A 21,518-nucleotide genomic window follows, 5' to 3' on the forward strand; every position below is an offset into this window, starting at 1 on the left:
TTTAAATGATTATCCTAAATTCAAATAATTTCCACACAGGGGAATTTACTGTTAGTTGAAAATTGCTTGAGTATTTAAAACAAGATAAGAAAGAGATACAATTTGGAGATTCTTCATCTTTGCATTACAGTTTTATTTTTTTCCAAGAAAATCTTGAATATATGATTGAATGTGATTTTGGTTTTAATCTGTAACATGATTTCTTACATTTCAAAAACATTAGCCTATTTCATATTTCATTAATTGCTAATTATATCACAAACTTTAAAAAATAACTGCAGCTTCTTGCAATTCGGATTTGACTGTTAATTGGAAAGCCCTAATATTGAATTATTATTATATATAATATATAGTTATTATTATATATAATATTACACTTATTTTTCATATTTATGTTATTTATTTTAATTTTACTTTTATTATATATTGACCATAATAAATGTGGTATAAATGGTCTGTATTTGTCTTGTGATTTGTCTTAAATAATAACAATAGTAATAATATTTTTGACTGACAAAAAATTGCCAATAAGAAATTATTGGTATCGGTATCGATGAAAATGCAAGAAAAAGTATCAGTATCGTATCGAATCCTAAAAGTGTGGTATCGCCCATCCCTACTAAACACATATCTGCTTCACGCTGAAGCGCTGACTACATGCGCTCTGAATACGCACTGCTGATTGGCTGGTAACGCTCTGAATACGCACTGCTGATTGGCTGGTAGAGCTTTGTGTGTACCAATCAGATGGTTGTGTGGGTGGGACAATGCTGCGTGCTGAGACAGAGGCAGAAGGAGCAAAGCAGCTTGTTAAGACTTTAGCAGCTAAAGTTAGCTTTAGCTTAGAAACTCGTTCGGTACACCCCCGTACCGAACCGAAAGCCCCGTACCGAAACGGTTCAATACAAAACACGTACCGTTACACCCCTAGCAGATCCAAATGACACATTCATGTTTTTGTGTAATGATGACAACGTATGCTAACGCGGACGATTGAATGGTTGATGGTTTTCTTTTCAAATGTTCGTTCATAGCCGTTGTGTTGCTAAGATAGGCCATTTCCGCTCGACACAGTGTGCATACAACAACATTATTAGGCCGTGTATTGAAATACTCCCACACTTTTGGCGTGCTTTTCCCCCCTCGTTCGCGCAGTCTGCTTTGCGCTCCGCCATGACGGTAGTGTGACGTAAATATGCGACGCGTCGACGCACAAAAACGGCGTCGACGTATTTACGTAACCGATGACGTCGACGCGTCGTTTCAGCCTTAATACACACACATCTATAAACACACACACACACACACACACACACACACACACACACACACACACACACACACACACACACACACACACACACACACACACACACACACAACAACAACAAATCCATACACAGGCCGGCGGGACAGCAATCAAGTCCCGGCACCCACTGCCCACTGAGAACCAGCCGATCTCCTCCAACCCACTGCCCACTGAGAACCAGCCGATCTCCTCCAAGCCCCACAGGTCCGGCCGCCCACCCCTGTCACCCAGGGACAACTCCCGACAACCCCGCCCCAGACGACGGCATGACACCGGCCGTGAAGGGCGGCGCGGCAGGGCGCAAGGGCATCTTAGGCCCACACCCGACAAGCCAACCAACACAACAATAAACGAATATGAAGCCGGCAAGCTCGTCAGCCCCGACAACCACCACGTGCATGCGCTGCCACCAGTCACAACATCAGCCACCCCCCTGCACCGGACCCAGCAGCCACGGGCGCCCACACCACAAACAAACGGCAGCAGAAACAGCAGCTGCAATGCCCCCAGACAGCCAGCACCACTCGATCAAATCAAAGCGATCGAAAAAACTGCGACCGGCAACCACACGCCAACAGGATCACGGAGACCAGCCAGCGCCAGCCCGCCCAAACGCTAACACCTCCCCCACCAAAAGACCCCACCACCCCAACCCAAACCCGCACAAACACACCACCGCCCAAACAACCGAGACACAAACTAGACAAGGGGGCCGCGCCACCACCGCATCAAGTCACCAACACAGACCCCACAGCGCAAGATCGGGCCACACGGGAACGGATCCCACCCAACAGGAAGCGAAACCCGCGCGACGCCACACACAAATAAATTATTACATTTTAAAAATTAAAAATAATAATGATAAAAAAAAAAAAATAAAATAAAATAAAAAATAAAAAATAAAAAAAATAAAAAATAAATTAATAAAAGCCTCACACCCTCAGCGAGGTCTCTGCCCGGGAATGGCAGGCCACCAGACCGCAATCCCCGCAACCCGCGCCGGCCGAGGAGGCAGTGAGGGGTGCACCGTACTCCCGAACCCCAACCCCCCATGCATGTGTACAAGGCCCTCAGAGTGTCTACTGTGTAGTTAAAATTAAGAGGTCAGCCGTTACAGCCGACCTCCAGTCCCTATTGATGTGTGTACTGTAGCGTGAGTGAGATATGTATGCTTGTGGGAACTAATAATGCAATTAAAATTTGGGGACATCAAGGTCATGGTGGGTCCCAACCAAGCCAAGCCCCCCAAATCCTAAGTGTCTAATATGCAGCTAAGATTGAGGGATGGACGAGCAGGGGACAAGACAGGAGGACTGGAGCCCCATAGGAGGCATCCTCATCCCCCCGCAGAACCATCCCCCAAAGTCTTATATGTGTGTGAGTGTGTGTGGTATAAGTAGGAGGAGTAACAAAAACAACAAATGTGGGGTATATGTCAAATGGAGTCTGTTGAAGCTAAAATAAAACGGGTGACATTGAAGCAACTTCCATTTGGACTGCTAAAAAACAAACAATGTTCAAAGTACACTATAACATTCATATGAACTCTTTCTGACTTTTTCCCACCTGCTCTATGCTACTCTCTGGTAAACAATCTGTCAAGAGCAAAAGACGAAAACATAACTGTGCATAATGTGCCCCATCATTTGGGAGGATACACCCTAATGTTGGGATACATCTTCATTCAGCATGATCTCAAATATGGGATAGGCTGATTGGCAATGTGATGTGAGTATGAATGTTGTCTATCTGTGTTGGCCCTGCGATGAGGTGGCGACTTCCGCCAAAAAGCAGCTCGGATAGCTTCCCCCCATAACCCCGAGAGGGACAAGCGGTAGAAAATGGATGGATGTTCCCAATTTACTATGATGTACATTTTAAACCGTCTCTCTTACTATGGGCTGACTTGGTACACCATTTGCTAGTTAACACAAATACTGCAATTACATAGCAGCAACAAACTAAACCCAAGCACCAGAATGGATAAGAACGGCGAAAATTAACATGGCAATGGTCGTTGGCTAATGCAAGTATTTAGAATAACTACTAATGTATTACTTATGACAGTCAGGATAATCCCCACCTTACTGCATGAGGCTCTTTGAGATTTAAGACCACACACACACACACACACACACACACACACACACACACACACACACACACACACACACACACACACACACACACACACACACACACACACACACACACACACACACACACACACACACACACACACACACACACACACACACACTTACATGGTTAGGCTCCTAATGAACAATTAGAGATTAGAGGTTGGGCTTTTAGTGCTGATGTGGGGTAATATGATGCCTTCATGGTGATAAGCCTCTGTATGTGTGCTCAAAAATGGGTGTGTGGGGTTAGAAAATCCTTCCTCACAAAAACAGATGCTCATCTGCATTGAAGGCCACCTAAAATCTAGTATGACTAAGCACACAATCTGTTTTTTTGGTTTCACTAGTGTGATGCAATATGTAACAACAGTTAACTGGTATCATTCACATGTTAATGCAAACAAACATTGTAAAATGTATGCAAAGGGATTCAAAAAGAGCGACAGACATAAAAGGGCAATGTTAAAAATGGTAGCAGTGACAAAGACAAAGCGTAGGGAAAAAGAACAAAGGGGTAGAAACGAAGGAAGATGAATAGCGGTCTAAAGCTTGGTGGGACAGCGAATGATTTAGACTGAGGCAGGCAGCTAATATAATCAAACGTCAAACAGATCTGAGTTTGGCCCCAGATGGGTACTGCTGATCAGAGGTTCATGGCTTCCTAATCTAATCAATGTGACTGGGTTGTGGAAAAGCACAGGTAGGGAGCGACTTAATGCATCTATCATCATAAACTCATGGGGCACTTATGTGGTTAAAAGGAGCTACAGCCATATTTTAACAATAAAATACTTCTTCCAAACTGTCATTCGACACTGGCACAAATGAAAACACTTAAAATTAAGAAAAGAAAGTCAGCTCTTACTAAAGATGGGTATTGGTGGTTATTTGCCGCCCTCTACAGGGCACTATGAAAATGCAGCATTTTATAAAGCTGTGCAATGTTTTTAGAATGTCATACAATAACTTTTTTAAACGTTTTACTTGCACGTCATTTATTAATGCTAAAGAGTTTTATTCTAAAGTACCACCCACAGGGTTTATTTCAAAGTCAAATTTGTCCATGAGCACACCAGTCGGAGTCTCCTCACTCATCTTTGCACACATGATCACTGAATGTTAATATAACAAACCACTCCTTTTATTAGGGGTAGCATTAACCATGCAGGGGTCAAAACAAATTGCATGATTAATTTGCGTATACCGGTATATATGATAAATGAGATAGTCTTTTGTGATTAATCATTAAACAATGAACAAATAAAAGCATGACCAAACGAATAAAAGCATGACTAAATGATAAGACACTACAGTATATTTGTTTCTTCATATCCTGTTTCAGCCTTATACATGTAAAAAACATACATATGTACAAACCCCGTTTCCATATGAGTTGGGAAATTGTGTTAGATATAAATATAAACGGAATACAATGATTTGCAAATCCTTTTCAACCCATATTCAATTGAATGCACTACAAAGACAAGATATTTGATGTTCAAACTCATAAACTTTTTTTTTTTTTTTTTGCAAATAATTAACTTAGAATTTCATGGCTGCAACACGTGCCAAAGTAGTTGGGAAAGGACATGTTCACCACTGTGTTACATGGCCTTTCCTTTTAACAACACTCAGTAAACGTTTGGGAACTGAGGAGACACATTTTTTAAAGGCCTACTAAAACCCACTACTACCGACCACGCAGTCTGATAGTTTATACATCAATGATGAAATCTTAACATTACAACACATGCCAATACGGCCGGGTTAACTTATAAAGTGCAATTTTAAATTTCCCGGGAAATATCCGGCTGAAAACGTCTCGGTATGATGACGTTTGCGCGTGACGTCACGGATTGAACGGAAGTATTGGGACACCATTGTGTCCCAATACAAACAGCGTCTGTTTTCATCGAAAAATTCCACAGTATTCTGGACATCTGTGTTGGTGAATCTTTTGCAATTTGTTTACTGAACAATGGAGACAGCAAAGAAGAAAGCTGTAGGTGGGATCGGTGTATTAGCGGCTGGCTACAGCAACACAACCAGGAGGACTTTGAGTTGGATAGCAGACGCGCTATCCGACGCTAGCCGCCAACCGCACCGATGATCGGGTGAAGTCCTTCGTCGCGCCGTCGATCGCTGGAACGCAGTTGAGCACGGGTCGTGATGAGCAGATGAGGGCTGGCGTAGGTGGAGAGCTAATGTTTTTAGCATAGCTCTGTCGAGGTCCCGTAGCTAAGTTAGCTTCAATGGCGTCGTTAGCAACAGCATTGCTAGGCTTCGCCAGGCTGGACAGCATTAACAGTGTGGTTACAGGTCCAGGGTTTGGTTCGGTGTCTCCTGATAGTAGAAGTAATAGTAGTATTGTTGATCTTCGGTCTATCCTTCCAGTCAGGGGCATGTTTCTTCTGTTTCTATCAGCAGTTAAGCACGATGCTATCACGTTAGCTCCGAAGCTAAGGTGCTTCACCGATGTATAGTTGTGGAGATAAAAGTCACTGTGAATGTCCATTTCGTGTTCTCGACTCTCATTTTCAAGAGGATATAGTATCCGAGGTGGTTTAAAATACAAATCCGTGATCCACAATAGAATAAGGAGAAAGTGTGGAATCCAATGAGCCCTTGTACCTAAGTTACGGTCAGAGCGAAAAAAGATACACCCTGGCGTCCTGCACTGCACTCTCACTTTCCTCATCCACAAATCTTTCATCCTCGCTCAAATTAATGTGGTAATCGTCGCTTTCTCGGTCCGAATCGCTCTTGCTGCTGGTGTAAACAATGTGCTCTTCAAGAAGCTCTTCAACCTGTGACGTCACGCTACTTCCGGTACAGGCAAGGCTTTTTTATCAGCGACCAAAAGTTGCGAACTTTATCATCGATGTTCTCTACTAAATCCTTTCAGCAAAAATATGGCAATATCGCGAAATGATCAAGTATGACACATAGAATGGACCTGCTATCCCCGTTTGAATAAGAACATTTCATTTCAGTAGGCCTTTAAGTTTCTCAGGTGGAATTCTTTCCCTTTCTTGCTTGATGTACATCTTAAGTTGTTCAACAGTCTGGGGGTCTCCGTTGTGGTATTTTAGGCTTCATAATGCGCCACACATTTTCAATGGGAGACAGGTCTGGACTACAGGCCAGTCTAGTACCCGCACTCTTTTACTATGAAGCCACGTTGATGTAACACATGGCTTGGCATTGTCTTGCTGAAATAAGCAGGGGCGTCCATGGTAACGTTGCTTGGACATATGTTGCTCCAAAACCTGTATGTACCTTTCAGCATTAATGGCACCTTCACAGATGTGTAAGTTACCCATGTCTTGGGCACTAATACACCCCCATACCATCACAGATGCTGGCTTTTCAACTTTGCGCCTATAACAATCCGAATGGTTCTTTTCCTCTTTGGTCCGGAGGACACGACGTCCAGTTTCCAAAAACAATCTGAAATGTGGACTCGTCAGACCACAGAACACTTTTCCACTTTGTATCAGTCCATCTTAGATGAGCTCCGGCCCAGCGAAGCCGACGTCGTTTCTGGGTGTTGTTGATAAACGGTTTTCGCCTTGTATCGGAGAGTTTTAACTTGCACTTACAGATGTAGCGACCAACTGTAGTTACTGACAGTGGGTTTCTGAAGTGTTCCTGAGCCCATGTGGTGATATCCTTTACACACTGATGTCGCTTGTTGATGCAGTACAGCCTGAGGGATCGAAGGTCACGGGCTTAGCTGCTTACGTGCAGTGATTTCTCCAGATTCTCTGAACCCTTTGATGATATTACGGACCGTAGATGGTGAAATCCCTAAATTCCTTGCAATAGCTTGTTGCGAAAGGTTTTTCTTAAACTGTTCAACAATTTGCTCATGCATTTGTTGACAAAGTGGTGACCCTCGCTCCATCCTTGTTTGTGAATGACTGAGCATTTTATGGAATCTACTTTTATACCCAATCATGGCACCCACCTGTTCCCAATTTGCCTGTTCACCTGTGGGATGTTCCAAATAAGTGTTTGATGAGCATTCCTCAACTTTATCAGAATTTATTGACACCTTTCCCAACTTCTTTGTCACATGTTGCTGGCATCAAATCCTAAAGTTAATGATTATTTGCAAAAAAAAAAAAGTTTATCAGTTTGAACATCAAATATGTTGTCTTTGTAGCATATTCAACTGAATATGGGTTGAAATTGATTTGCAAATCATTGTATTCCATTTATATTTACATGTAACACAATTTCCCAACTCATATGGAAACGGGTTTTGTATTACTTCTTAATCTGGTTATTTAGACATGTTTTCTCAGTCACCAGTCAATTACAGCATATAAATTGATTGGCAACACTAAATTGGCCCTAGTGTGTGAATGTGAGTGTGAATGTTGTCACAAGCGGTAGAAAATGGATGGATGGATGGATGAACAATCATTTACACTCACATTCACAACTATCGGCAATTAATGTACTCACACTGGGCCTTAAGTGTGTAAAACTTCACATTGAGTGTTTATTTTGGGATTTTGCAGGTGTCTGACAAGTACAGCTTTACAGTAAATGAGAGAGACAATCCTAACAAACATACTTCAAGTATTTACAGATCCATGATATTGTTGCCCTCGCTTTTTACAAGCATCTTCAGCATTAATCACCTACATTGCACGATGTGTATCAGCTATGGTATTAAAAAGGTACTGATCCCTAGTACAATCTACATCTTTACTAATCCTGAGGGACCCCGACTTAAACAAGTTGAAAAACGTATTCGGGTGTTACCATTTAGTGGTCAATTGTACGGAATATGTACTTCACTGTGCAACCTACTAATAAAAGTCTCAATCAATCAATAAATTCCCTTAATGTGTTTCATGATGTGTGGTAGTAATACTTACATTGAAGCTTTGGCCTGCATTAAGTGTAACTTTATCATTGGGGTCATCCATGCCAAAAGAGGTTGTCTCTGTCTGCAAAAAGAAAGGCAAAGCTCACATGCAACATCCACATGCTAAGCCATGCATTATTTGTCCCAAGTTACACAAGGAGGAAGTATGGATGCATGCACCACTCCAAGTTGATCTATGAATTACCAAATTAATTCTCACCTTGGACTTTCTCCTGCCAAGCTGGAATAAACCAAAAAGACCTTTTTTAGTCCCTGTGTCTAAACTGGCGGTGCTGGAGCAGATGGAGTCTGGCAAAACAAGACAAAACCACATAAGAAAACAGTAACACTGAAGCAACTGAACTGACACAAGAATAACCCTGGGAAACCTCTGGGTGGGGAATTCAGTGCCACTGAAGGGTTAGACTCTACACACACAAATGTGTATTTAAAATATTAGTGTTGAACATAAATGTTGAGGGGTCTATTACTGTATTACTAATTCAACTGGGCTGACTATGAAACTAATTATGGGCTTGCTGATACATTGCAATGTTTATTCAGCAGAGGGCGATACAGGTCCAATTGTTTCTAAGCAAAATCTATGTAAACTAATAAAAAGCTTCACTACAATTAATGGTTTTGGACATGCAGGCTAGGATGGATTACAATAGAATACCAAAAGGTTATCAGGGAATAATAGGTAAGCCTCACTGAAAATTAGCACCCAAGAAAAAAAAGCAGGGTTATAGAGCAAGGAGCATTTTGTTAGTTATAAGAACCAACATTAAGGTTGTAACCAGGACATGACTAATACCTGAGTAGTTTAGAGCAGGAATGGAAGCCAGTTTAGACTGCAGAACTGGAAAAAATGACAAGGTTTAAAAATCAAAAATCCATCAAAAACATGACCCCATTGCCCGTGGCTGCTAATTTAACATTTGTTTTTTTAGGTTCTCTTGAGATAAGATAAGAATCTTTACTGTCCTTGTATGCGCATACAGGGTACAGCAGTTCAACAACATTTGGGAACAGTTTCTCCCCTATAATAAATAGGTAAATGGAAAGATAAATATAAAATGTAAATATTGAAAAAAATGTAGTAGACAAATATAATAACTGGAATCCTATACACAAATTACACAGAAAGACAATGGCAGCAGGAGGATGAAGAATCTATTTGTCAATTGTCGGTTAACATAACTACTTTAAAATATGACAAACAAATTTAAGCAAATAGGACTTAACATGCAGGACATTTTATACCCACAAAAGTTGTATAATTTGCCACCATATTCACAAAACACAGCAAAAGTACAAATCTAATTTGATTAGTATGCGCTGCTGAGTGAGTATGTTTATAAAAGCAATCACAAAATAAATATTTTAAATAATGTGGTGCTGGTATGAGAGCCGAGGAGGAACATTGTATATTCATTCTAGGTAATAAGTGAAAGGATTGTCAATATTTACCTTGACTCTTATCAAGAACATACAGCTCCTTAATTCCAAGCTGTGTTAAAGATTTGTCCAGTGGTAACTCTTCACGACTGATGCTGTCCTTGAGGAGCTGGACACGTGTAGGGTCTAACTCGCACTTTTCACAAATTACCGGTTTCAGGGCCTGGAGTGGTACCGACGGGTTGACCCGTACCACTGCCTTCTGACCGCTGTGATAGTTCAGCATCAAACGCACTGTTTTCTGGAGACAGAAAATGTTGGTAAAATTAAGACATTTAGATATTTATGTTACATTAATAAAACTCAATGATGTAATTAGACAAGAATTCCATGGCAGTTGTTGCAGCCAAAGGAATTTTCTTCCTATTGGGAATTACAAAGTAAATAGTGATAATAAAGTTGTATGTATATATTGTTCACCATACAGTATTTTATACACACATTGTATTTTTAGTATTTAAGGGTCTATATCTGGGACCTCAGGCACATTTTGTACCATCTTGTGTACATTCCAGGAATTTTTATGTCACACGAGCACTAATGCAAGGAATTTAGTACCCAAGATCCCAGATTAAGCTCAACGCGTACCTCAAGCACAACAGCATTAGGGGTGTCCCAATTCAATATTGACATCGGATATCGGTTCGATATCAGCAGTGGCTTACATGTTTAAATCTCCTATATAGGCAAAGCAAGGCAAGGCAAGGCAAGGCAACTTTATTTGTATAGCACTTTTCATACACAAGGCAGACTCAAAGTGCTTCACAGACAACAAAGTGAAATGAAAGAAAATAAAAGCAAAATTAAAATGCAGACAATAAAAATAAATAAATATATATAAACACTGTATAAGGGCTCCGATACAAGTAGTCTTGTTACTCTCAATCACGTTTACTTGCGCAAAAATGGACAGCCAGTTACATCTAAACGTCCACCAATAAGCACACAGGGTTGGTCTTTTTTGTATTTTAGTGATGTAATTTACAAAAGGTAAACATGGTAAAGCTAAGGCTATTAGAAGCCAACAGCTACACGACACATAAGCAGACAATATAGCTTACAAGCTTGACACACATACAGTAAGTGTTAAAAATTGAACAATATTGCAGTCTAAAACAAGACATGTGTCAATATAGGCAAGTATCAAATTATTGTAGTTGCATATTACTTACAGATGCAAAGTCTCCAAAGCAGAAACATATTAGAAAGTATTACCAAATGTGTCCGCATTGTTTAACTTACTGAGTTATGTGCTCAATTTAATGAAATATTTTGGCCACTAGTTGTCTGCAAAATTTAAAAAAAACAAGTACCAGTGCACTCAACCTTAAAGACAGCATAAGTCCATTCCAAACCGTTAAATGAATGTCAGTGTTTTTCATACCCACCATTGTTCTGTTTAAGTAATTTCACCTGATCAAGCCTTTCTAACATTCCACACTACAAATTAATAAAAGTATGTATGATTCCTGCTAATATTGTATTTGCTCAATATCGGCGACGACCAAAACTCATCAAGGCTTCAATATCGGTGTTGTATCGGAAGTAAAAAAGTTGTATCGGGACACCCCTAGATAGCATGTAGATAAATCAAATACAATAAGATATGCACAGAGTGGTCTATATTCTAATAGGAATACGTTATGAATAGAATAAAAAAATAGAATAGAGTGTGATCCTGTAGTGTTCGTGTGAGCCTGTTGTGTGTAGTAATGTGTGCTGGTATGACAAAAAAGTTCCTCAAATCCCTAACCAGTATATGCAATTGTCCAATTTTAAGATAGGACATCAAAAGGGCTTGAAGGATTTTTGACAAATCCTGTTATTCTTACAGCAGTATAAAATAAAATAAAATACGGTACTTATAAAAATACATTTCGGCAGCCCCTCCAACTGCATGACCTATTGTGCATTTGAGAAAAAATCTATACTTTTCAAAGACAAAAATGTTGAACGGTCATGCTTTCTTTCAGTTTGACTTCTTTGCAGAACAGAAATAAAAACATTAAGAGAAGGGCACACCATTTAAAAAAATACAACAAGCAAATGTAATTGAAGTATAAACACACATTATTTTGATGCTGCTGAATGAATACTGAACTTGAAAATCCCAGACAAGTAAAGCAGTTTCTCTCTATGGGGAGCAGACCACTCTGGTCAATATTAAGTGAGACCCCACTAAGTTTATGTTACAAGTTTGTAAAGAATCATTGACCTCTGACCTTCAAATACAAATTCAGATGATGAGAAAGCTAAATAGAAACAAAAAAAACACACCTAAAGAGCAGCTTTTGCAAAGCCTCTTCAGACAAGAGGTTGTACAATTTCAAAAGTCATCCATAAATTATTCTGTTTTACAGTAGTTAATATCCATCCATCCATCCATTTTCTACCGCTTGTCCTTTTTGGGGTTGCAGGGGGTGCTGGAGCCTATCTCAGCTGCATTCTAATAGACATAAATAATAGCAATATTGGCCACAGTTCATAGTCAAATGCGAGTATTCACATTGGTTAGTCAGATTTACTATTGTGTACAGTGTAGTCATCTAAATATTATAAAGTTACTATATACTGTAGACTGAAATAGGGTCAGTACCTGGCCATAGGCCAGTAAATGTTCACATGGAGCGATCACAGCCAATGAGTCCTGACACGGGCAGAGAAATAATGCATGGTAACCAAAGGTAAAACACTCATCAAATATTCAAACAGTGGGGGAAGATAAGAGACGTGGCAAGGAAGGAGGGAGAGTGTAAAATATCCAAATGTACATGCAAAAATAAATAAAAACAAAAGCCAAGAATGAACCTCAAAACACACGACACCAAACTCCTGCCTTACCATGGCCCCTTACAACCCTTGCTTTCTGCTGGTAGTCAGAGGCCAAAAGTAGATTTGGGGTAGATAGAGCGTAAGGTAGCGTGCATTAGATAGTATAATCAAGTTTACTAGTACACAAATAACCTGTTTAAAATGGCTACATTTAAAACATACATGATACTGTACAGAATGTGTTTGAGATTAAAAACCATTGACAACAACATTCAAATTACAAACTAGTCACCTCAGGGACTTTAGGTGCCGGTCTGCGAAGCACCGCTTTCTCTTCGCAGGCTTTCTCCTTGATGAGGACACAGGCCACATTGAGGGAGCCCAGCAGTAAGTTGGGCTTGAACCCTAAAGCGTGGCCTTCGGGTGACAACAGCTCCAGTGTGTGCAGTGCTGGATTCAGATGGTAGCGGCTACACAGATCAACCAGCAAGTCCATCAGCGCCTTACTGAGAGAGGTAGCAATGAGTGAGGGGAGAGGGCGACGGGGAAGAAAGTGAAAGAAGTAAAAAGAGGGTGGAGAGGAGGAATGGTGGGAGGGAGTTTGGAAGGAAGAACCACAGAAGAGATGAGGGGAGAATATTGGGTTACGAAGACAATCTACATGTAGCTTTAGTTCCAGTAAAAGACAATACTAATTACAAAACAGACACTTTCACCTGATGACCTCATAAGATGAAACACTCATAATTGCTGCATCAGTTTGTTAGCAAAAAACACTGCAAAAGTGGCCATTCCCACTTAACTTATGGTATTAGCTGTTAACTCATAACTAGAGCTGCAGCTATCGAATGTTTTAGTAATCGAGTACTCTATCGAATATCCCGATCGATTAATCGAGTAATGGAATTAGTCATATTTTTGCTTAATTTTAAATTTTTTGTGTGTCCTGTCCAGCTTCTCAGGCAAATCATATTGTTGATGTACAAACCCTGTTTCCATGAGTTGGGAAATTGTGTTAGATGTAAATATAAATGGAATACAATTATTTGCAAATCCTTTTCAACCCATATTCAATTGAATGCTCTACAAAGACAAGATATTTGATGTTCAAACTCATAATTTTTATTTTTTTTTGCAAATAATAATTAACTTGGAATTTCACGGCTGCAACACGTGCCAAAGTAGTTGGGAAAGGGCATGTTCACCACTGTGTTACAGGGCCTTTCCTTTTAACAACACTCAGTAAACGTTTGGGAACTGAGGAGACACATTTTTTAAGCTTCTCAGGTGGAATTCTTTCCCATTCTTGCTTGATGTACACTTAAAATCGTTCAACAGTCTGGGGGTCTCCGTTGTGGTATTTTAGGCTTCATAATGCGCCACACATTTTCAATGGGAGACAGGTCTGGACTACAGGCAGGCCAGTCTAGACAGGTCTGGACTACAGGCAGGCCAGTCTAGTACCCGCACTCTTTTACTATGAAGCCACGTTGATGTAACACGTGGCTTGGCATTGTCTTGCTGAAATAAGCAGGGGCGTCCATGGTAACGTTGCTTGGATGGCAACATATGTTGCTCCAAAACCTGTATGTACCTTTCAGCATTAATGGCGCCTTCACAGATGTGTAAGTTACCCATGTCTTGGGCACTAATACACCCCCATACCATCACAGATGCTGGCTTTTCAACATTGCGCCTATAACAATCCGGATGGTTCTATTCCTCTTTGGTCCGGAGGACACGACGTCCAGTTTCCAAAAACAATTGGAAATATGGACTCGTCAGACCACAGAACACTTTTCCCCTTTGTATCAGTCCATCTTAGATGAGCTCAGGCCCAGCGAAGCCGACGGCATTTATGGGTGTTGTTGATAAATGGTTTTAGCCTTGCATAGGAGAGTTTTAACCTGCACTTACAGATGTAGCGACCAACTGTAGTTACTGACAGTGGGTTTCTGAAGTGTTCCTGTGCCCATGTGGTGATATCCTTTACACACTGATGTCGCTTGTTGACGCAGTACAGCCTGAGGGATCGAAGGTCACGGGCTTAGCTGCTTATGTGCAGTGATTTCTCCAGATTCTCTGAACCCTTTAATGATATTACAGACCGTAAATGGTGAAATCCCTAAATTCCTTGCAATAGCTGGTTGAGAAAGGTTTTTCTTAAACTGTTCAACAATTTGCTCACAAATTTGTTGACAAAGTGGTGACCCTCGCCCCATCCTTGTTTGACTGAGCAATTCATGGAATCTACTTTTATACCCAATCATGGCACCCACCTGTTCCCAATTTGCCTGTTTACCTGTGGGATGTTCCAAATAAGTGTTTGATGAGCATTCCTCAACTTTATCAGTATTTATTGCCACCTTTCCCAACTTCTTTGTCAGGTGTTGCTGGCATCAAATTCTAAAGTTAATGATTATTTGAAAAAAAAAAAATGTTTATCAATTTGAACATCAAATATGTTGTCTTTGTAGCATAGTCAACTGAATATGGGTTGAAAATGATTTGCAAATCATTGTATTCCGTTTATATTTACATCTAACACAATTTCCCAACTCATATGGAAACGGGGTTTGTAGATGCCCATATCGGCTGTACTAATGTACTTTACAAAAGAGAAGTGTGTGATACTTCTCTTGTTGCCTTATTTGTATTCTGACTTTATTAAATGGATTTATATTATTTGGTGCAGCCGGGCCGGAGCAATATTTTTGCTTAATTTAGGTTTAATTATACATGTTAAGATGAATTGTAATTACAATCCGCAAAGTATGTGAAAATACCATTCAAACATCACAAAATGCCACAAATTGAGTCTGAATATCTTCGGCAATTTCCATAGATTCTACATCACTGTAATATGACCATATTAAAAAAATCGGTCATACTGGAAATACGCAAAAATTGGAAAGAGATGTGCTGTCTATCATTCACAATCATACTTACCAACCTTGAGACCTCCGAATTCGGGAGATGGGGGCTGGGGGGTGGTGTTTGGTGGTAGCGGGGGTGTATATTGTAGCGTCCCGGAAGAGTTAGTGCTGCAAGGGGTTCTGGGTATTTGTTCTGTTGTGGTTATGTTGTGTTACGGTGCGGATGTTCTCCCGAAATGTGTTTGTCATTCTTGTTTGGTGTGGGTTCACAGTGTGGTGCATATTTGTAACAGAGTTAAAGTTGTTTATACCTCTACCCCCAGTGTGACCTGTATGGCTGTTGATCAAGCATTCACTTGTGTGTGATTAAAAGCCGCATATATTATGTGGCTGGGCCGGCACGCTGTTTGTATGGAGGAAAAGCGGACGTAACGACAGGTTGTAGAGGATGCTAAAGGCAGTGCCTTTAAGGCAAGCCCCCAATATTGTTGTCCGAGTGGAAATTGGGAGAAATTCGGGAGAATGGTTGCCCCGGGAGATTTTCGGGAGGGGCACTGAAATTCGGGAGTCTCCCGGAAAAATCGGGAGGGTTGGCAAGTATGTTCACAATCCTTACGTAAGACGAGAACAGATATGCTTGGCTTTTTTTTAACCATTCAAAATAGTAAATAAATAGCTAACAATTGAGTCAACAGATGAAGGGTCCTCCATTGCGCCCCTAAAACCCCCCGAAAAACATCCAAAAACCACCAATACTCCATTTACATGTCCTAACCTGAAAATTAACCAAGTATAAGTGATACTGCTGTTATGAGCGCTAACGCAAACGGTCTATTTTTGCAGCGCATTGAGAGCAGTGAGCAAACGCTATATAACGCCGTTATTGTTGACACACTAAGCCAGCGGCTGCTTCTGTTTCGTCTAAAACTTGCTAAAAGTACATTTTAGATTATAACTCATGCATTTCTCACCTGATATTAGACAAATGTGGCCATGGACCGAGAAGCTGGTTGACTTTTACATCCCCTTGATGGAAGAAAAGACGTAGTTGCGGCAACTTTTTTTTAACCTTGCGTGAGGATTGCGCTTAAATCTTTATCTAAATTGAATTATGTGAGAGTCCCGTTGGTCGGCATCTGGGTGAGAGTAGAAATTGTGCAGTGTTTGTTTTATTATGGTTAGTTTTTATGTTTAGCACCTAGCAATGCTGCTAATGCTAAAGTGTTTCAATAAAGCTGCATTCGTTTAGCACTGGGCTTCTAAAACTTATTGGTCATCCATTTTGTGTTCGGGCTCAAAAATATAGGGTTCCTGATCATAATTTTTTCTCAAGTAATCGTTGCTGGCTCTCACAAAGTCTGCTTGATTAGCATTGTTGTTGATTAGGAAGGGATCTGTGGTTCCTAATGCTACGTCACGAATCACGTGACTGACTTTGTCATTAACTCTCAAAATGGCTCGGGAATCTTTGTGAGATTTATACTGTTTTGATTGTATCTATTTATTCGCAAAGTCTTTTGGTGTCATAAATCAAATATATATGATAATAACTTAAAATTGTTTTTCCACTCTGCTGGCCTACTGAAATGAATTTTTTTTATTTAAACGGGGATAGCAGATCCATTCTATGTGTCATACTTGATCATTTCGCGATATTGCCATATTTTTGCTGAAAGGATTTAGTAGAGAACAACGACGATAAAGATCGCAACTTTTGGTATCTGATAAAAAAAAAGCCTTGCCCCTACCGGAAGTAGCGTGACGTAGTCAATTGAAAGGCTCCTCACATTTTCCTATTGTTTTCAACGCAGCTAGAGCGATTCGGACCGAGAAAGCGACGATTACCCCATTAATTTGAGCGAGGATAAAAGATTTGTGTATGAGGAACGTTCGAGTGAAGTACTAGAATGCAGTGCAAGACACATATTTTTTCGCTCTGACCGTAACTTAGGTACAAGCTGGCTCATTGGATTCCACACTCTCTCCTTTTTCTATTGTGGATCACGGATTTGTATTTTAAACCACCTCGGATACCATATCCTCTTGAAAATGAGAGTCGAGAACGCGAAATGGACATTCACAGTGACTTTTATCTCCATGACAATACATCGACGAAACACTTTAGCTACGGAGCTAACGTGATAGCATCGTGCTTAACTGCATATAGAAACAAAATAAATAAATCCCTGACTGGAAGGATAGACAGAAGATCAACAATACTATTAAACCAGGGACATGTAAATACACAGTTAAAGGCCTACTGAAATGAAATGTTTTTATTTAAACGGGAATAGCAGATCCATTCTATGTGTCATACTTGATCATTTCGCGATATTGCCATATTTTTGCTGAAAGGATTTAGTAGAGAAAATCGACGATAAGTTCGCAACTTTTGCTCGCTGATAAAAAAAAGCCTTGCCTGTACCGGAAGTAGCGTGACGTCACAGGAGCTAGTATTCCTCACAATTCCCCATTGTTTACAATGGAGCGGGAGAGATTCGGACCGAGAAAGTGACGATTACCCCATTAATTTGAGCGAGGATGAAAGATTCGTAGATGAGGAACGTTACAGTGAAGGACTTGAGAGGCAGTGATGGACGTATCTTTTTTCGCTCTGACCGTAACTTAGGTACAAGCTGGCTCATTGGATTCCACACTCTCTCCTTTTTCTATTGTCGATCACAGATTTGTATTTTAAACCACTTCAGATACTATATCCTCTTGAAAATGAGAGTCGAGAACGCGAAATGGACATTCACAGTGACTGAACATGTAAATACACGATTAATAATATTCAGCTTTGCGAAGCTAAAAAAATAGAAGCTAACCTAGCTACGTAGCCAACGTGATAGCATCTGTCTCAAATGCAGATAGAAACTAAATTAAAAAAAACCCTGACTGGATGGATAGACAGAAGATAAAAAATACTATTAAACCATGAACATGTAAATACACGATTAATAATATTCAGCTTTGCGAAGCTAAAAAAAATAGAAGCTAACCTAGCTACGTAGCCAACGTGATAGCATCTGTCTCAAATGCAGATAGAAACTAAATTTAAAAAAACCCTGACTGGATGGATAGACAGAAGATAAAAAATACTATTAAACCATGAACATGTAAATACACGATTAATAATATTCAGCTTTGCGAAGCTAAAAAAATAGAAGCTAACCTAGCTACGTAGCCAACGTGATAGCATCTGTCTCAAATGCAGATAGAAACTAAATTAAAAAAAACCCTGACTGGATGGATAGACAGAAGACAAAAAATACTATCAAACCATGAACATGTAAATACACGATTAATAATATTCAGCTTTGCGAAGCTAAAAAAAATAGAAGCTAACCTAGCTACGTAGCCAACGTGATAGCATCTGTCTCAAATGCAGATAGAAACTAAATTTAAAAAAACCCTGACTGGATGGATAGACAGAAGATAAAAAATACTATTAAACCATGAACATGTAAATACACGATTAATAATATTCAGCTTTGCGAAGCTAAAATAATAGAAGCTAACCTAGCTACGTAGCCAACGTGATAGCATCTGTCTCAAATGCAGATAGAAACTAAATTAAAAAAAACCCTGACTGGATGGATAGACAGAAGATAAAAAATACTATTAAACCATGAACATGTAAATACACGATTAATAATATTCAGCTTTGCAAAGCTAAAATAAAATAAAAGCTAACCTAGCTACGTAGCCAACGTGATAGCATCTGTCTCAAATGCAGATAGAAACTAAATTTTAAAAAAAACCTGACTGGATGGATAGACAGAAGATCAAAAATACTATTAAACCATGAACATGTAAATACACGATTAATAATATTCAGCTTGGCGAAGCTAAAAAAACAGAAGCTAACTTAGATGCAGCGGCGGGCTTACTCACTGTAGTGCGTCTGCTATCCTGCTCAAAACACAACACAACCTCCTGGTGTTGGTGTTGCTGTAGTCCGCCGCTCCACCGATCGCACCTACAACTTTCTTATTTGCAGTCTCCATTGTCCATTAAACAAATTGCAAAAGATTCACCAACACAGATGTCCAGAATACTGTGGAATTTTGTCGAAGAAAACAGGTATTTGAATTGGGTCCAAACACTTCCCCTGCCCTCGTGACGTCACGCGCATACGTCATCATACCGTGACGTTTTCAAGCGGAAGTTTCCTGGGAAGTTTAAAATTGCACTTTATAAGTTAACCCGGCCGTATTGGCATGTGTTGCAATGTTAAGATTTCATCATTAATATATAAACTATCAGACTGCGTGGTCGGTAGTAGTGGGTTTCAGTAGGCCTTTAATGCTTTACAGCAGGGGTGTCAAAGTCAAATGGACGGAGGGCCAAATAAAAAATTTAGCTACAAGCCGAGGGCCGGACTGTTCGAATGTTCATTGAAAATTTTTTAAATGACGCATATAGTCTAGTGAACCTAATTGAACCTACTGAAAACCTAACAAATATATTCCAATATGATCAGATAAATAAAGCAATATTTTCTTATGGCTCTGTCAGTAATCTTTAATTTTCAACAGACACAAAAGACAAATTTCCTTTATATAAAAATCCCCATAACATGAACATTAAATGAAAGAAACCGGTATTCAAGGCACCATCAGTAGCCTATATTTTCTATTTTAGCAAAAGTGGGCTAAATTTACTTCAAAGAAAAAAACAATAATAGCAATTTTCTATCATCCACTCAACTGAAATATTTTTAAAATATAATTAAATTGAAATACAATAAAATAAAGTGCAAAAATCTATAAATCAAAAACAACACTTTGTTTAAGGAGAAGTAACATGCAGTGAAAACAAATATTAAACTTTATCTTTTAAACTTGAATTGAGTAAAAACTCAAAATATGTGATTGCACAGTAATGTTCACATTAAACCCCCCTCCTCCCTCCGTGGGAGGGAGGCGAGTTGGGTGCCCGAAACCCCCCGCTGGTTTCGGCCCGCCCCTTGGCGCGCGTGGCACGGCGGGCTCCGCGACCCGACGGCTGGCCCTCGTGGCTTGACGGCGGGCGCGTCCCGACGGGCCGCGCGTAGGGGTCAAACGCAGAAGTCTCAGGGCCTCGTGGTGAGGGGGTGGCCTGCGGGTTTCGGCCCGCTTGACCCCCCCGCTCCGCTTGGCGCGCGCGGCACATGACGGGTTCCGCCACCGACGCTCGGGCTGCAGCCCGACGGTGGTGCGGGCCCGGCGGTGACGCGCGGTTTGGGGAAACAAAGCAGAAGTCTCAGGGCCTCGGGGCCGGGTTTCGGCCCGCCCCCTTGGCGCGCGTGGCACGGCGGGCTCCGCGACTGACGGCCGGGCTGCAGCCCTTCGGCCGGCAGGCGCGTCCCGGCGGGCCGCTCGCCCCCTTTCGGAACCTTGGACCGGCATCCGCTTGGTGTGTGTAAAAGATCTGCGGTCTAAAAAAAAAAAAAAAAAAAAAAAAAAAAAAAAAAAAAAAAAAGATCTGCGGTCTGCGGGCCGGTTCTAATAATAAATCAAGATCATCCCAAGGGCCGTAAAAAACCTTCTCGCGGGCCGGATATGGCCCGCGGGCCTTGACTCTGACATATGTGCTTTACAGCCTGGCGAAGGTTAACAATGTTGTTGCTAACGACGCCATTGAAGCTAACTTAGCAACCGGACATCACAGAGCTATGCTAAAAACATTAGCTATCCACCTACGCCAGCCAGCCCTCATCTGCTCATCAACACCCGTGCTCACCTGCGTTCCAGCGATCGACGGTGCGACGAAGGACTTCACCCGATCACAGATGCGGTCGGCGAGACGGAGGAAGTTAAGGTGAGTTCGGCGGCTAACGCGTCTGCTATCCATCTCTATCTTCCTGGTTGTGTTGCTGTAGTCTGCCGCTAATACACCGATCCAACCTACAACTTTCTTCTTTGCAGTCTCCATTGTTCATTAAACAAATTGCAAAAGATTCACCAACACAGATGTCCACAATACTGTGGAATTTTGAAATGAAAACAGAGCTTTTTTGTATTGTATTCAATGGGGTACCAATACTTCCGCATCAACTGATTCCGTCACGCGCATACGTCATCATATCTAGA

At 40.8% G+C, this 21,518-nt stretch overlaps 1 protein-coding gene across 9 annotated transcripts in view; it reads right to left on the reverse strand.

Moving 5' to 3' along the window:
- LOC133660189 (protein cordon-bleu-like) overlaps nt 1-21,518 on the reverse strand; it is a 145,364-nt gene that overhangs the window by 59,972 nt on the left and 63,874 nt on the right. For all 9 annotated transcript variants that reach the window (XM_062063443.1, XM_062063447.1, XM_062063445.1 and 6 more), the window contains 5 exons: nt 12,858-13,071; nt 9,806-10,034; nt 9,150-9,194; nt 8,553-8,641; nt 8,343-8,414 (listed from right to left, as the gene is read on the reverse strand). In XM_062063443.1, coding sequence (XP_061919427.1) covers nt 8,343-8,414; nt 8,553-8,641; nt 9,150-9,194; nt 9,806-10,034; nt 12,858-13,071 — 649 coding nt within the window. The remainder of the gene's footprint in view (nt 1-8,342; nt 8,415-8,552; nt 8,642-9,149; nt 9,195-9,805; nt 10,035-12,857; nt 13,072-21,518) is intronic.

The sequence above is a fragment of the Entelurus aequoreus genome, linkage group LG11 (genome assembly GCF_033978785.1).
Source record: "Entelurus aequoreus isolate RoL-2023_Sb linkage group LG11, RoL_Eaeq_v1.1, whole genome shotgun sequence".
NCBI lineage: Eukaryota > Metazoa > Chordata > Actinopteri > Syngnathiformes > Syngnathidae > Entelurus > Entelurus aequoreus.